This window comes from Ailuropoda melanoleuca, chromosome 2 (assembly GCF_002007445.2).
Source record: "Ailuropoda melanoleuca isolate Jingjing chromosome 2, ASM200744v2, whole genome shotgun sequence".
NCBI classification, from domain to species: domain Eukaryota; kingdom Metazoa; phylum Chordata; class Mammalia; order Carnivora; family Ursidae; genus Ailuropoda; species Ailuropoda melanoleuca.
This window is the reverse complement of record NC_048219.1, coordinates 84,794,236-84,812,636: the sequence shown is the minus strand read 5'-3', so window position 1 is coordinate 84,812,636 and position 18,401 is coordinate 84,794,236. Positions and strand designations below refer to the sequence as shown.

General features: G+C 44.8%; 1 protein-coding gene across 1 annotated transcript in view; it reads left to right on the top strand.

Annotated features, from left to right (window-relative positions):
* TBX15 (T-box transcription factor 15) overlaps nucleotides 1-17,810 on the top strand; it is a 100,980-nt gene extending 83,170 nt beyond the window's left edge. The window contains exons 7-8 of the mRNA XM_011236088.3: nucleotides 3,395-3,492; nucleotides 15,345-17,810. Of these exons, the coding sequence (XP_011234390.1) occupies nucleotides 3,395-3,492; nucleotides 15,345-16,129 (883 nt within the window). The 3' untranslated portion in view covers nucleotides 16,130-17,810. The remainder of the gene's footprint in view (nucleotides 1-3,394; nucleotides 3,493-15,344) is intronic.
* Nucleotides 17,811-18,401: the final 591 nt, after the last annotated feature.

Genomic DNA, 18,401 nt, shown 5'->3' with positions numbered 1-18,401 from the left:
ACCCGGAAGGGCCCACCATGTGGAACATGTTAATGACGTGAGGTTACCTAAGACCCCCTTTTTTTTTTTTATCTGTTAGACAATGAATTCACTTTTAAGAACGTTACAATAAAATTTTACAAAGCTAGGGTAGAATGATAATGAATTAGTAAGCAATGTATTGCTCATGATAAACTTTGAATAGACATCCAAGTGGCTGAAGATGTTAATGGGTCGTTGGCAGAGACTCTCGTAAGAGAAGATGAGGGTAGAAATGACTGGCCTCTGAGAGGGGGACTCAGACTGTTGCAGGTCAGAAATTCCACGACCAGAACAGAAGAAACCAAAGGAAAACTGAAACCCCTCTGAGACCTGAGTCAAGAAAGGCACAAGCAGCTATAGAAACAATTCCCAAGTCTCCAGTACTAAAGGATTTTTGTCTGCAGAGTCTTGATTTTACATCAAGTTGTTTTTCTCGGTTTTAGGCTGGCTGAAATTCATGAAATAATGGTGCAGTAATAAAACATAGGGTGAAAATTTACTCCTTTATTTATTCATTCAGTGCATACAAACTGAGATCTGACCGAGCAACAAGCATCACCCTAAGCACTGGGACATAGAGAAACATGGGATCCAAAGTAGACATGCTAGTGGTGAGGAGAGCTGGATTATCTAATTCTTATCTTGCCACAGCATGTCACCAAATCCTGATATCTAGCACTAGTACTTTCTAACAATTAGATCTATCCAATGAAGCTTAATGGAGTTTGAGGACAAAAAAGATGTGGCATAGAGTAAACAAATAGGATTAATTTTCTAAAAAGAGATATGCTTTGAATATATAAGTAGATTCAGGAAGTATCTGGGATAAATCTATGAGAGATGGATCCACAGCAAAGTGTGGTGAGGAATGTGTGGTCTCAGTCATTATTTTTCAATAGTCACGGCCCCTCCCCCACAACTCCGCCACCAAAATGAACCTTCTGACAGACCCCTGGACTGGATGGACCATAGCTGTGTCCATATGTGGCATCTTGTACATTACATTCTCAGCAGCTAGGGAAAGTCTTCCTGATGAGGATGTGGAAAGTGTCTGTCGCTGTCACCATTTACTCATTGACAATGGAACCAGAGAGTACAAGTTTCATCAGAGATTTCAGCCAAAGGTCAGAAAGAACTTTCTAAAATCTGTTAGAAAACTGAATGTTTTTCTTGGGAAATACCCCAGCAGAGGCTAGATAACCATCCAAGATGGCATCCCAGGAAGTGGAAGTAGGTGATACCCGTGAACTTTCCCAATTTTTAAATCTATGATTCTACAACTCAGTCTTTCCGTTGGATTTTAGATTGATGGCTTAAATAAAATTATGAATACCTTTGCCACAATCTTTTTGCCTGTTATGAAAATGAAATCAAAGTTTTTCTATTTCTTGAGTAAATATAATATGGGCAGTATATCAGTATGGAACTGTTACTTCACAGTCGTCTGTCACTTTATTGTGAAATGAGAAGGAAATGTTCTTTGTCCTTGAGCTAATATTTTGTCCCTCGTTGGTACAATGTTCCTGGGAAGAATGGACTAGGAGATGGAACAACAAAGATCTTGCCATTTGCAGTGAGCCTCCATGTCATTAAAGGGAATCCTAAGATGTTCTGGTGGGTGGCCAACATTCCAGAAAAAGGCAGTGAGATCCATGCCTGGCCTTTCTCTTTCTTATAGTCATCAAAGCTCGGCATGGCTTTATCTGCCTATCCTCTTATTATTCTGAACTCCCTAATTGCCTGGACTCTTTCTCTCCACAAATAGTTCCATGTACTGTGTTCAGCATTAATGTAGGTGACTATGTGGACATGTCTTCTATTCCTACTTTTAACAGATTAACAGCTAGTAAACACCGTGCAGCACCCTCTCTTCTAAAAATACAGAGTTTGATTTGCCAACATTGGTGTATTTAAAGCCTCCAAGATTCCAGGGGAGACTTTAGAAAGTTAACTGTGCAAGTAAAGCCTCTCTGAAGAGAGGAAATTTTCCAACACAAAGAGCCAATCAGTGTATCAGCAGCTCATCTGAGAAGAACCTCAAGGAATCTTCTAGTCATTTATAAGGAAGGGATATTTGTTCTCACTTAAAATAAAGCTTCTCATTTTATTCTTGGTTTGCAGGACTGAAAAGAACTCTGGAAATTTATTGCCTAGGGAGGAAGACAGGCAGCATAAGTTTCATCTCAAGAGGGAACACCTGCCTTTGCAGGAAGGGACGCCATGTGACCTTCTAGTAACTTCGCAGTGAAAGGACAGTGCCACCTAACTCTTCTCTACCCTCCTTGTCCGTAGGCCCTGTACTTCTGCTCCGTCCACTTAGATAGAAGTAGAGCAGTTAGTTTTAAAGAAAAGTCAATAACCAGAAGCTTTAACAAAGTTGAAAGTTCAAAGCTTTAAACAAAGCCCCAACCGATACTCGGTTTTGAGGATATGGAATATCATCAAGAACATGACCGAGATAACTTGGATAGTTATGTTGAAACGATGTCCTTCAGTACCTCATATATATGATAGAGAATTTACTGAAGGGTAAAGTAGGCAGTGTGTGCGTATTTTAATTAACGGAATCTCCATTATCAATGAAACAAAAACCTTAATGTATTTGTAAAATGCTGGATGTTTCCTGAGGTCTGACAGTCTCAAGTATGTGACCCTCAAAGACCAGCTTGATTATTAGATTATAAAATACAGATGAATATTTACAGAAATGTATTGGGCATAATTTCTGTAAATATGAATATTTACAGAGATGCCTGAAGTATAATTTCTGGCACCAAACCCTTTATTTGCCTTCAGGTGGGAATTTTTTTGTTGCGGCAGAAACACAATTGTATTTGCTTGCTTACCTCTCCTTTCATTTCTGTTGCCCTGCTTGTCTCTGTTGATCTGAGAAGCCTTTAAAGCCACAGTGATTTGACACTATCATGGACTCCACATTCCCACTGGTGGAGTTGATTCTGGGGCAGACTGTGTCTGTGCACTGTGGTAATGATGATGACATCGTCCTGTGCTTGAGAAGCAGTCAGTGCTACTCTGGGCTCAACTCTAGTCACGATATTAGTGACCTTGACCTTTAACAATTAATAGTTTCTTTCATGCAGACTGGACCTCCTTTGAAGAAAGCTCAGAGTAAAAATTCCATCATAGTTATGACTTGCTTGCACATAATATGAATTGGGTTAATTTCTTCTTTCTTATGCATTTCAGTGTCATCTGTTCCTTGTGTTCTTCTAGACTAATTTCCCCAGGGGGTGATGTCTCTCAGTGCCTACGTATATACCACTTGTCAGACAAACCACCGCAGGATCTTTAAAAAGTCAGTGCGTTTCTTGGCATGATTTACAACTTCCTTTGTTGGCTTTTCTCTCTGCAGAACCGGACTGGAAGCCATCATGGAGACTTACGCGTTCTGGAGACCCCCCGTGCGCACACTCACCTTTGAGGATTTCACCACCATGCAAAAGCAGCAAGGTAACATCCCGGGCCACAGCCTCTTCTTAGGATAGTGGCGGGGAGAGAATGGGAACGGAACTGAATATAGCACATCTGTCCCCAAGCCAAGGCGTGGGTTACACCAGTTCTTCTAGAACGAAGAGTACTTGGTAGCTCTGTAAATAACCAAAGCATAACCACTTGTGCAAACAAGGTGGCTCCAGAGGCAGTGTTCTCTCCCCCTTCCGAAAAGCAAAGTTATGTTCATGATGACGATGGGGGTGAAATTATTATTTCTATGCCTAAGCATTCACATAGTCCTTGGTATTCGAAGACATACTTCATGATAATTTCATTTACTCCCCATGGCAGCCTTATCAGTTTTCTTATTCTGGTTTCGTTAAGGAGAAAAAACTCAGTCCGAACAATAGGACTGAATTGCTCAGATCTGACAGTGAGGAGGGAACCGCTGCAAGCCCATCGGAATCTTGCGACTTGTGCTCCCTCCTTTTTTGCTGAACACCTGGAAAGACACAATACCTGTCTCAAGTTGATGTGCCGGGTGAACTTTTTCCTTGCACTGCTTTGTGCTTTTCTTCCAGTTTCTCCCTTCTCTGGCAGCTCAGGTTGGCAAGAAGCCTGTGGCCTTAGCACAAATGGCTCGTGGGCTGACCTCAACTCTTTTCCTCAGTCAGTGGTTCTTCCCAGGGCAGGACCCTTTCACCTCAGGAAATTTCCCAGAGTGTCAGACACTTTATGAGTCTTTCTCTTCAACCTCCTCCCACCCCAAAGTGACACCGGTCAAAATTGCAGAGCTTACTCTGTTCTGTCACATGGAATGGAACCCTAAGTTTTGAAATTGTGGCTCTGCCATATGGGAAGCCCTTCTAGGACTTGATAACACATTATATTACATTCCCCTGCCAGAGGAGCTTCTAGCAGTTTGCTCACTAAATTAGGTTTTGTAACCTAAATTATTGAAGTTTCTCAGGTTTTATGATGAAGAAGGCTATTGAAAGGATAGGGACTGGAGTAGACCACTTGGGTTAGACTTTTATCACTGCTCCTTCCTAGCTTTGTGATGTTGGCCAAGTTCCCTGTCCTTCCTGCCACTTAGTTTTCTCATCTGCATAATGGAAGACTATAATAGAATTCTTGTGAGGATTAAATGAGACAGTGCATTTAAAAACAGAGCAGGGACTCACAACATTCTAGCAGTGGCAGTGGTGGTAATCATCATTATCACTACCATCGTCATCATCGTCATCACCACCCCCCCACCACCTTCTCCACCCCCTCATGTCCCTGTACACGGGTACCTGAGAGGAAGATGCCTCAGGGACAAGAGATACTGCCTTTCTGATGATTAACTATTTAAAGCGTGATTAGACCATTCCTCCTCACAGGGAACTGGTGAGGCAAGTGATGCAGATTTTCCATCTGTCTTTTTAATAAATGGCCGAGAAATGGAAGCCCTCTGCAAGAAGCAACTTTCTCCTCGTAATTCTGTGAGAGAAGCAGGGTCAGGACATATTCAGGGTACTCTTGCTCTGAGGCCCTCATGGACCTTAAGAGGCAGGGGTGTTATGACCGTTGGGAGATCTGGACCTTCATCTTTGATGGTCACTAACTTTCTATAACCTTGGGCAAGTTACTTCTAGTGAGTTTGTTTCCTCACCTACCAAAAAGGGGTAATTTTCATGAGATCATTTATATGAACATGCTTCATATATGAAAATCAGTCACTTTCATGCAAAGACACTTGATCCTGTTTATTTCTGAGGTGGTTCTTGGTTCTCTGCCCTTGCTTTACTCATTGACTGTCCCAACTAGAGCTAAGTGGGAGTTTGTATCATGGAGGTTGGTGTTAGAAAGTTGGCAGGGATGTTGCCAGTTCCTGAGAGCAGGCATTGGTGGTGACATTGTGTTCACTGCTGTGCTCTCGAAAACTGTCACAGGGCTTGACAACCAGGAAGTACCTAATGACAGGAGGTCACTTGGTGGCACTGTGGCTCAGGTTAGGCAGGGTCAGTGACACACAGGCCTGGAGCACAACCACTTGGTACGTGTGCAGATATGGATGTGGAGTGACGATTGGGGTTGACAACCTGCATTTCACCAGCATGTGGGGTGGTAGGGCAGGTGTTGACCCTTGGAAAACAGTGGTTTAAGAGAAACTGAGCTTTCTTTTTTTTTTTCCTTGTATTTTTAAAAATTCTTTCTTTTTTATTTTTATTTTTTAAAACTTATTAATTAATTAATTAATTTATAAAGCACAAGCAGGGGAGGGGCAGGGAAAGAGGGAGAGGGAGAAGCAGACTCCCTGTTGAGCGGGGAGCCCAACAAGGGGCTTGATCCCAGGACCCTGGGATCAAAGTCAGATGCTTAACTGATTGAACCACCCAGGTGCCCCAATTTTTTTATTTTATTTTTTTAATTTAAATTTAGTTAGTGAGCATACAGTGCAATATTTGTTTCTGGAGTAGAATTCAGTGATTCAGCACTTACATACAACACCCAGTGCTCATCACAACAAATGCCCTCCTTAATACCCATCACCCACCTAGCCTTTCCCCCCACCCATCTCCCTCCATCAACCCTCAGTTTATTCTCTATCAGTAAGAGTCTCTTATGGTTTGTTTCCCTCTCTCCTTTTTTCTTTTCCTACTTTCCATGTGTTCATCTGTTTTCTTTCTGAAATTCCACATGGGAGTGAGATCATATGGTATTTGTCTTTCTCTGACTGACTTATTTCACTTAGCATAATACTTTTTAGTTCCATCCATGTCATTGCAAATGGCAAGATTTCATTCTTTTTGATGTCTGACTAATAATATTCCATTGTATGTATACACCGTATCTTCTTTATCTATTCATCAGTTGATGGACATTTGGGCTCTCTCCACAGTTTGGCTATTGTTGATAATGCTGCTGTATACATTGGGGTGCATGTACCTCTTCAAATCTGTACTTGAGTATCCTTTGGTAAATGCCTAGTAGTGCAATTGCTGGGGCATAGGATAGCTCTATTTTTAACTTTTTGAGGAACCTCCAAACTGTTCTCCAGAGTGGCTGCACCAGTTTGCATTCCCACCAACAGCACAGAAGGGTTCCCCTTTCTCTGCTCCTCGCCAACACCTGTTGTTTCTTGTGTTGTTGATTTTAGCCATTCTGACAGGTGTGAGGTGGTATCTCATGATGGCTTTGATTTGTTATTTCCCTGAGGATGAGTGATGTTGAGCATCTTTTCATGTGTCTGTTGGCTATCTGGATGTCTTTTTTGGAAAAGTGTCTATTCATGTCTTCCACCCATTTCTTGACTGGATTATTTGTTTTTTGGGTGTTGAGTTTGGTAAGTTCTTTATGGATTTTGGATACCAACCCTTTATCAGATATGTCATTTGCAAGTATCTTCTCCCATTCCATAGGCTGCCTTTTAGTTTTGTTGATTGGAGAAACTGAACTTTTGAAGCAAAATGTCACACTTATTTAGTGACTCCATTTTTTATTAGTGGGGGGGATGAACTTGGAATTATTGGATACATATGGTAGTGGGACAGGGCTAGAGGAAAAGCCAAAATTCTCTTAAATTGTTTAATTGGAATACATTTTTTAACTATACACTGAACTTGATCCAGATTCTCATTATTAAAAAATATGTGGCTTGGTTTCTTGACGTTAACAAAGGACGTAAAAGAAACAACATCCACTCCTTCTTCCCTTAAGAACTAAGAGTTCCAGTAACTCTGGACAGTGTCACTCATAAAATGAAGAAAAGAGACGAGCCATCTGTGTTGAACTGTTTTGTGTCTTAGAAGAAGTAGAGAGTGTTGAACTTCTAGTGGAAACTTCAGTGGCAGACTGAGTTTGGTAGTAATTCCCTTTTGTTGAAGAGTATTGGCAGCACTGGCACCAGACTTAAGCTCCACATAATGATTGACTCAGCAGTGTCCATATACCCTCATCGCTTCAAACACATGAATATCTGGCATGTCAAATCCACGGTCCTAGGCCAGTTTTGTGCTCCTGCCGCTGCTGCTAGAGGCTGGATCCACTCTTCTGTCTGTGAGGTTAAGGGTGCTGCTTTTTTCATCTCGCCCTTGCTGTCATTTTAATTTCTCTTTCATGAAGACCCATTTGTGGATAAAATGTCAAGGAAAGCACTTCTGAATTAGCCATTATTTTGCAAAACCCCAAATCTTTCTATTTTAAAAAATATGTTGAATGGGTATTCTGTACAGTTGTTTTCTCCAAAGGAGAAGAATGCACGGAATCCCTCATCTTCTGCCTCTTACACAAAAAGAAACCAAGGCACAGAGCAGTCTACTCACATGTCTGCAGCTAAGCGGTGGCAGAAGTGAGTTGAGGATTCTCACGTGGATCTCATCTCGATGGGGCACTTTCCTTTCCACCACTTTCGTTTCTTCATTCTTACTTACTAGAGCTTTAATTTGCCACAACATTCTTTTTTTTTTTTTTAGTTTACTCTTCCGCTTGATATTTTCTTGTCAACAATTTGAGCATTAACTCTAAATAGGTCAGTATTTATTTTTATCAAGTCAAGCGTATGGTCTTACCTTCAGACATCTTCATTTAGAATCAGCAAGGGAGTTTATACGTTTGGAGAGTCTGGAAACAGGGATTATGTTTCCGGAGTGGCTTCTGCCTGAACACTGCTGGTGGTGGGGACAAAATGAACTAACCCCGAAAGTGGTGCTTGGGGGACGTTGACTGAGGCAACACAGACAGAAAAGAAAAAAGAAATAAGAGCCCAGGCCAGTAATGGCCAAGTGCAGTCCTGTTGTTCTGATGATATATACCGTAGAGCTGTTTGTTTGGCCCACACTGAGGGAGCTTCTGTGAGCACCCTCCGTCTCCCCGGGACCTGACAACTGTTGTGCAGTAAGGAACCGTCCTGGATCAGTGACCCCAGAGCTGGAAGGACATCTCCATCTGCAGAAGTAAAGAAAACTGTCATTTACGGAAACCCCCCCTGCTCCCTCAACTGGTAACAGACGAAACCAGAGGGATTTCAACACCACTGGGGCTTTTTAATGTTTGTCAGGCAGGTGAAAGGATGATGAGCATCCGTCAGTGTTGGGCTTTTCATCAGTTTGATTTGTAATAATTACAAGGTTGGTCCTTGAAAGGGATAAGATGCTGAGAAATTCGTACCAGTAAAAGACAGAAACGAGGACAGTTCGGTGGACAGCTTGTCTTTGCTCTGCTGTGGGTCACTCGAACAATTCAGAGAGAGCCACTTAGCAGGTCTCATTGATCACTGAGATCAGGAATGATGCCCGTGAGCAGCTCACGACAGGGATAGGAAGGCATCTCAGTTCAGCGCACTAAAACAAACGGTGACATATTCTGCTTTGTCCCAAAGTTCCTTATGCTTAGTGTATCCAAAACTGAGTCCACGATTTACCTCACAGACTTGGCGCCCTCTCCTGGGGGAAGGACACCGCTATCCACTCACCATCCCGGGTGCTTCCCTCCCTCCTTACCCACCATAGCAAGTTCTGGAAGCAAGTTCCAAGTTCTGGAATCCATCCACACCTCTACTCTCCCTTGCCACTACCCTGCTCCAGGCTCCCACTTGACTTCATTATCAGCTGCCGCCCTATGGTGGTAACATAGCTGCCAGCAGCCCTAGACCTCCATCTTCTTAAGTTTAATTCTGATGAGAAAGGTCACATGTCCCTCTTAAGTTTTCTAGCAAAATCTCACTGAGTCTCACTGACTCTGTGTCACCTCTGAACCAATTACTGAGGCAGGGGCCAGGGAATATGATGCTTGGACCATCCAGCCGTTAGTCACCTGCCTTCCCTGGAGGTAGGGTGAAGGGCTGAGAGTGGGGAGGGGGTTTCTCAGTGGGAAGCTGGGGACTGTGGCGAGGAGAGAGGCAGATCAGCCCTAAATGGCAATCACAGCTGATGTGTACAGGACAGCAGGGAAGGCAGTAAAACAAGTAGCAGAGAAAACAAACCAGTTAATGGAAGGGGAAAAGACGGGGCCAGCCCACCTGGGGCAGTGTGGCAGGTGTGAAACAGGGCCATCCAGGAAACACAAGAGACTCAGAACCTAGAGGACCAATGTGAAAAATGAGAATTGGGTGAATATATTCTTTTAAAAGCTATTTTAAAAGAAAGAAGTTTGGGTCCATGTATATCTTTAAACTTCATGGAAGAGGATGCTTTAGGAGTCTTTCTAAGATTGAAACCACACAATTCTCCTTAGCACTGTAATGTTACACATCTGCATTTTAAGAAGGGTACTCTTCTCAACTAAGGGTAGTTCCTTAGTAGGGATGGACAGGGCTGTGATCATGACCATTAAACTTTATGGCCTCTGGGTTTGTTCCCTGGGATGAGTCCATAGGGTGCTGACTTTTTACCTTTTACCTGTTTGAAAGCCTTAAAGAAGGCCGCTCAGGGATACAGTGATTCCATATTCTTCAGGGACACATGCCACCAAGTTAAATGAGGGATGAGTCTGGCTGATGGAACCAAGTAATTACATGGAAATTTATTCTTTACTAGCCCAGATGGGGTATTGTTTTTACTGTTTTTCAATTTGGAGAGGGGGATAAATCACCACAAAATAAACCCAAAAGGAAACTGTATATGAAATCCTCCATATTACAGTCTGGAAGTGATCAATTTAAAGATGCACAAGTCAGCAGGTTTGGTATTCAGGATTTTCATGGTCACATTTAACTCGTCTTCATGGTATACAAGTATATTCTAGGCTATTGTCCTCGTATGGAAGCACTGCTAAACATGTATTCTTTTTGGTTGGTTTGTCCATGAGCCTTGAGTCTTGGAACAGGCTAATGTTGACTATGGATTTCAACGAGTATCTACCTCCTCACTTGGGTACATGGGTAAAACAGGATGCAGGGAGGTGGGGTGGGTAGGGGATTGGTCCTGGAATACCAGAGAGTTTTCAGCTACTTAGGGCATTACATTTTAACCACCTCTCAGAAGTGAATTAAGACCTCCGAGGACAGTGGGAAAGACACCAACCTACCAACTTGTGTTCAATTCCACTTGCTTGGCCTGAGAAGAGATAGAGACATGGGGCATCGAATTGCTATTCTGGGCAGGGGTGATGGGAGAGGGAAAGAGAGTCCACAGAGGAAACAGAGCTGGTTTAGCTTTTGGGAAGATGGGCCTAATGGGCCCATAGTGGTCAAGGGCCCGGCGCTCTATCATTCACAGCCACGGAGGCCCCCCAGCCTTTTACATCTGGGCATGTAGCTGTGACAGATGCTCACTAGTGTGCGGGGAGGCCACGAGGCTCACTCCATGGACCGGAACCAACACCTGAGAGCCTCCCCATCAGAACCTGAATGCCCTAGGATTCCTTTCTCCTTCCTTCCCTCATTCTTCACTTGCAGAAGGGAAGAGAAGAGCAAACCATATTTACAATGTATTAAACATTGACTAATATTAAATGCCTATGTGCACTTTGTATTATATGTTACTTCCTGTTTCTCCAAGTAGCCCTACAAAGGTAGACACTCGAAATTCCACTTACGTACAGAGGCTCACTTGCAAGATCCCATACTCAGTAAGAGAGCCGGACAATCCAAATCTCTACAGTCCATGCTCATCTATTAAATAAGGTTTAAATCCAGACCCTTCGAGCATTCAGGACATGGCCGATACAGAGGGGATGCAGCGAGAACGTTATGCAAGAAAGGGAGGTAGGCTTTTCCTTTGAGAGGCAGCTCTGACCCCTCTGTGGCAGTGGGGCCTGGCCTCCCACTCCACCCTAGCTCTTCTGTGATGCGAGGCCTCAAGGCAGCCTGGTGTTGAAATGCACAGGGAGGGCAGCCTGCCTCCTTAGCACTTGGCTGGCGCTCCCGATCTTGTGTAACAGCCGCCAAGCTATGAGATCATAAGAGAGTAACGACTTCTCAGTATCTCGGTCTGCTTCTCTGCAAAATGAGTACCATAGTCTTCTCTTTCTATGTGGAACTTTGAAAAATAGCTATTATTGGTACTGGGTCCTCTAAGTGCATAAGAGCATTTCTTCAAACGTTAGTTCATATGGGGGCTCCCACCCCCTGTATGCAGCAGGCCACCAAGTCTCATTTCCAGTGAGTGTCATTTAAAAGCCAAAGCAAGCTGACTACACACTTTTTAACATGTACCTCTCTCATCTGCTCAGCAGAAATCCCTGTAACTTGTTAATAGTTCCCTTCTTATTTTTTTGTAGTGAAACCAATTGCGGCCTTAGATCAATACCATTCGTTCCATCTTGGGCCGTCTGAGAAAACCATTTAGAGTTGTAAAAAGTCATCTGCTCCACCTTGCCCTTCCTGCTACAAGGCCGGGGCCCGGGCTGATGGAGCATCCGCAGAGCAGGGTAGTGCAGTGTGCTGAACGCGAGGTCTCTTCAGGGACCACATAAACACCACCAGATCTGGGGGAGAGCAAGGACGGACTTTCAAAGAGAGGAGACCAGATACATGTCCCATAAAACACAGATCTCTTTACAGCTGGAGTCGATTTTCTCCATTTGTGCCATCACATTTATTTCACTGAGGCTCATAGTGTTTAGAGTGGAAGAGGGGAAAATGTGTAGAGTGCCTCTTGCAGAGCATGAATCTCTGAATTTCCTGTAAGGCCAGGTGGGCTAGGCTGCTCGGGGGTCCAGAAACAAGAAGTGGGAGATGTTCTTCCTCATCCTTCTCAGCCATCCCCTTCCCAAACTCCTTCTTTATATTAAAATGGTTCCTTGAAAAGTCCTTGCTATTGGCCACTCACACTTTAGCATAAATTTAATCCCCAGATGCCAATAGAATTCTGGGAAGGACAGAAACGGAAGCCTGTCAGTTTGAGACCCTCTTTCACAGATAGGGAGAATGAAGAGGTAGCCCATGTTGCCTATGGTCATGAGCTGGATGGAGGCCAGCGGACCTAGAATTAGTCTGGGTGCTACCGCAGTCAGCTGCCGGCTTACTTCTTGCCACGGTATATATGATATTGGCCTTATCTCAATTTGTGGAATAAAACTCTTTTTACCTCTCTTAAAGGAATTTAAGGCATCACGAAAGAACAGGAAGGTGAATTTCCTGAAATGACTCTAAAATCAGCAACTGTTTATTGTTCTGTTTTGGAAGTTCATCGGGGGAATTCTTTTGACCAGGGAAGAGATGATATTAGTCGGGTTTTGTAAAAATTTAAATCTGAAGAAGCTATTAACGAGCTGAACTTAACTCCACAGTCAGTACCATTACCATATTTGCGGATGTAGGCTGAGGCTAAAAATGAACTTTGGGTTTCTTTTTGACGTATCTGCCTCTCAGTTTGCATGTCTGGACCCTCCTCCCTAGCACACTGTGGATCGTTTCTCTGTATCCCAATATCTCTGGAAGCCTGCCGGTTTTCTTCACATTTCTCTCACTGATAAAAAACCTTATTCCTGCTTCTTTCCACTTAAAATGTCCTTTACCCTTTTATGGTAACTCAGGTTCTAAGAATCCTCACAAGAGTTGTGGATGATCTAAGGTACCATGCTCCTTGGGGGAATTGGGGCTCTCAACGACTCTGGGAAGCTCCCACCTTGCCCTGAAGGAGGAATTCCATGGTGGGAGGGTCCCTATGGAAGCCAGAGCAGCCTCCCATTCTGGAATTCAAATGAAAGGTCCTGCAGCCCCAGCACTCACCACTGCCTTTAACTGCCAGTGGGCGAGGCAAGAAATGGCTGCTGCCCAGCTGCTTGGTAGCCCTGGGAAAAGAGAGGCTTGGAAGGGTCATTTTTGCCATCTGAAACTATCTGAGAACACATGTGAAGTAGGTGGAGTTGAACTGGCCCTTCATCTGTTGGTGCATCAGCCCCCAGTCCAGTTCTAACAGCCACATGACAGAAGAGCAACTCTGTCAAATACAGTTTCAGGACCTTAAGGAGATGAAAGGGACCTGGAGGTCCTCTCACCCCAAGTGTGGTGTCCAGACCAGCAAGCAGCATCAGTCTCAGAAATGCAGATTCTTGGGCCCTGCCCAGACCAGTAGAATCAGAAACTCTGGGGGTAGAGTCATCGATCTGTTTTAACAAGCTCTCCAGGGGCCCCTGGTGGCTCAGTTGGTTAAACATCTGCCTTCGACTCAAGTCATGATCCCAGGGTCCTGGGATTGAGCCCTGAGTCAGGCTATCTGCTCGCTCAGTGGAGTCTGCTTCTCCCTCTGCCCATCCCCCTGCTCACGCTCTCTCTGTTTCTTTTTTTTTTTTAAAGATTTTATTTATTTATTTGACAGAGATAGAGACAGCCAGCGAGAGAGGGAACACAAGCAGGGGGAGTGGGAGAGGAAGAAGCAGGCTCATAGCGGAGGAGCCTGATGTGGGGCTCGATCCCATAACGCCTGGATCATGCCCTGAGCCGAAGACTGTGCCACCCAGGCGCCCCAGGAGACTCTATTTCAACTGGAGATTCAAATGCATCTTTTTTTTTAATTTAATTTTATTATATTATGTTAATCACCATACAGTACATCCCCAGATTCCGATGTAAAGTTTGATGCTTCATTAGTTGCGTATAACACCCAGTGCACCATGCAATACGTGCCCTCCTTACTACCCATCACCAGTCTATCCCCTTCCCCCACCCCCTCCCCTCTGAAGTCTTCAGTTTGTTTCTCATAGTCCATAGTCTCTCATGTTTCATTCCCCCTTCTGATTACCCCCCTTTTCTTTATCCCTTTCTTCCCCTACCGATTATCCTAGTTCTTATGTTCCATAGATGAGAGAAATCATATGATAATTGTCTTTCTCTGCTTGACTTATCTCTTGTTCTTTCTCAAATAAATAAAGAAAATCTTTTAAAAAATTTAAAAATTAACAAGCTCTCCAGGTGATTCTCATGCACCTTAAAGTTTAAGAATCACTCTGCTGGGTGCTTTGAAATATGAAATTTGGGTGGTATCACTGGTTTTCAACCCTGGCTGCACATTAGAATCTTTTGATTCTCATTTAGTTGGTCTGAGGTGGGATCCTGGAACTTAAAGCTTGCAGCTTCTCCTGGCTTGAGAACTACAGATCCAATTCAGTTTCTCATCTTCTGGATAAAGAAACAAACCCAGAAAAGATAAAGGATGTGCCCAGGGTCACATGGGGGTTTGTGTGGCAGAGCTATGAGAACGGAGATCTCCTGACTTTGTGACCTGTCTGGACTCTTGCCATCACAAATACCCAAATCCGCAGACTACATTTACAGCCTTTGTTCCAATCTCTGAGACAGAGGGTAGGCTCTTCTAGAGGGAACCTCTGAATTATAATGGTTTAGTTACAGGTTAGCTTTGCTTTATGCTAACCTAGCTCTTTTGGTTGTGTTCATAATATCTTTCATACGACAGAACTTTGCTCCCATACCTCACCTCCTACTACCTGGGCCCCCCTGCTCAGCTTTCCCAGGCCTTAACCTTGACTTGGCACCTTGCCCCAGTATCCCCTTTCCTTTGAGGGTGAGGGCCTGAGATTGGGAATGCTGTATTTTTAGCTGGAGAACTAAATATGGCAAGGTCAGCAATAGTCCCAGGTGACAAGTGAATTTGATGGTGAGAAATGGCAAAGTGAATGTTGGAGGGTTTATTTTTTCTTTTTAAACAAGACTTTGAAGACACACCCAGAAACAAGAGTTCAGTGTTCTTTTGTGTCAGCTCTTTGTCTTGTCTTTCGGACCGTGTATGCGTGTGTGCCTGTGTATGTGTGCACAGGTGGAATCACTTAACCTAAGTGTGCTGAGTTAAGAGCAAGCGATGGTTCTGTAAAAACCAGCCCATCTTGGGTAGTTGAGGGCCCTTCCTGCCTGGCTTGCATCTGGCCTGCACAGACACCTCTCACAAGGCTAATGGCTCAACGATATTCACCTTTTATTTTTTCAGGGGGCAGCACAGGCACCTCCCCGACCACCTCCAGCACTGGGACACCATCCCCTTCAGCTTCTTCTCACCTTTTATCTCCATCCTGCTCTCCTCCAACCTTCCATCTGGCCCCCAACACTTTCAATGTGGGCTGCCGAGAGAGCCAGCTGTGCAATCTAAACCTCTCCGATTATCCGCCCTGCGCCCGAAGCAACATGGCGGCCTTGCAGAGCTACCCAGGGCTGAGTGACAGTGGCTACAACAGGCTCCAGAGTGGCACTGCGGCAGCCACTCAGCCCTCTGAAACCTTCATGCCTCAGAGGACTCCATCCCTGATCTCAGGAATACCGACTCCTCCCTCGTTGCCTAGCAACAGCAAGATGGAAGCCTACGGTGGCCAGCTGGGGTCCTTCCCCACTTCCCAGTTCCAGTACGTCATGCAGGCAGGCAATGCGGCCTCCAGCTCCTCATCACCACATATGTTTGGGGGCAGCCACATGCAGCAGAGCTCCTACAACGCCTTCTCGCTCCACAACCCTTACAATCTCTATGGATACAATTTCCCCACTTCTCCTAGGCTAGCTGCAAGCCCAGAAAAACTGAGCGCCTCTCAAAGCACTTTACTCTGTTCTTCTCCTTCCAATGGGGCCTTTGGAGAGAGGCAGTACCTGCCCACGGGGATGGAGCACAGCATGCACATGATTAGCCCTTCGCCCAATAACCAGCAGGCGACTAACACCTGTGACGGCCGGCAGTATGGGGCGGTCCCAGGCTCCTCCTCCCAGATGTCTGTGCACATGGTTTAATGGCCAGTCTGAACACCACGGAGCGTACTGCAGCCAGGGCCCCGGGATCTCCATGGGCACATCCTCCTTTTTGGGAGCCCCAGCCTTTGAAAAACGGGAACTGTGTGTTTTTGTTTTTGTTTTTTTCTGGAGGAGGAAAGCACATACCCAAGAACAACAAAAGACATGTAAGCCACTGAAGGATACTTGCGATGGAATCATCTCCGACTTAGTGGCCATTCTCCTGCCTTCCCAAACCTTAGTTTTATAAAGCATTGTCTACTCCAGAGTGGCCTTTGAAGAAACTGAATAATCATTTTATAATAATGTTAAGGGAGATGCTAGCATGTAGCAGCCATGAAAAGTTACCCCCACACGAATACAGACCTACCTATACATGCATACATACATAGTGCATGCACACATACACACACGTACTCACACACAGACTCTTACACACACCAACATACACGCACACTGACTTGGAAGTGGGTGAACCCTGTGGAAGGGGTTCCGGGGTGGGGATTTGCCAAGAATCGGTCTATGTACAACGTTAGATGGACTGGGCCAGCAGTGGCTGTCAACCTTTCTCCCCCGCAGCCTACCCTATTTCCGGAATGAACCGTGTATCCTGGAGCCCCTTTTGGTCCATGAGGGTAGACAGACATCAACACTACAACCGGACTTGGCTTCCTGATAGCGATTGCTTTTGAACTTTGACTCTCCTCGCTCAGTGTGCTATCACTGACGTTCCCAGGGGTGCCTGTGAAAAGGGAGTAAGAGCAGCCGAAGGAGAAAGGAAGAGAAAGAGTAGTGAGCAAGAGAGAGGCAGAGAACAAGACTGAGAGAGGAAGTGTGAGCAATGGTGAGAGTTGTAACGCACCAAGGAAATTGGTTTTGGTTTTGGTTCTCCCCCTCCACCCTGCAGGTTCTAGAAAGAATCGTGGCATCACTGAGGAGTAAACCTCTCTGGGACACTGTGCAAAGTCAGGCACTGGTGACAGGGACCCAGGCAAGGAATGCACTTCGATCCCACAGCTCTGACCACCGTGTTCCAGAAGAGGGGTACCCTGTGTGGGCAGTGCCAATTCCAGAGTGCGCGGCCTGGCAGGGGAGGGGGAATGGAAGGAGTGTGAAGAAGGAAGGGTGTTATAACCCCGACAGATGATACCAAGAGCAGAGGCAACTAATAGAGGCCTGGCCTTCTGCATGCCAGATCCAGACACCTGACCTGGATCGCCTGCCCCATAGCCCGTGTGGCAGCAGAAATCCGGGCACGTTCCAGGGAATTGCAGATGGGCCTTCTCCATCCTTCCACCTGCCCTCAGATCTCCATTTTTATCAAATAGTTTATTGCATTTTGAAGTTTTGGGTTTTTTCCTTCATCTTTCCCTTCCCCCTCAAATCCTTTAATGTTAAGAAAACAAGTGAAGTTTGGTGCAAGCTAAACTTTTTAAGTGGTGTGGAAATGCAAATAATACCAAGTAAAATAATACAGATATTATTAAGATTTTTGGTTTTGAGGTGTTGTAGATAAATGTATTTATGTGCCTAGTGGGGAATCCAACATTATGAATATTAAAAAAGGGGGCAATAAAAAGGGTATGTAAAATATGTATGAAGTAAAGGTGTATAAAAAATTTGCCCTTATGCACGGAACTCTGTTTCTAAGTGCCAAGCACAGAAAGCCGCTAAATAAAATCTTTGCAATTGTATTCTGGTGTGTTTGTATGTAAAAACTCAGTAGCAGTGTATGCATTTGCGTTGTGCTTTACAATGAGCACAGCGCTCTGGTCTGTGAAGCTTGACGTGATCTTTACGTAGACTTCGTGAAGTAGATTTCGCTGTCCTCATTTTGATTAGTGTCCGAGCCCCGAAGATGTTGAGTGGATTCTTCGGTATTGAAGAGCCCGTCAGAGAGGAAACGAGCACTTGAAACCAGGTCTGACATTAGTGGGATGTTCACTTTGGTGCTAGCGGCAGAATCCACCCAGTCCAACAACGGTCCTCATCCCCGGCCATGTGCCCCCCGCGCATTATACCATTCTTTAGATGCGTATCTCATCTCGGCCCCCCACAATTCTGTGAGATAGGCGTTATTTTGATCATCATTTCAGAGATCTGGAAACAAGCTTTAAAAAGAGTAAGTACTTGATGCAGGCCCTCGGGGAGCAAGTGATGGAGCCGGCAATTTGACCTCTGGGTCTGTGCGGTTAGCACCGGGTCCGCTGCCGGAGCCTCTGCAGTTCTGTGAGGCACGTGGCCAATCAGGAAAGCAGTTTCATACTAAGGG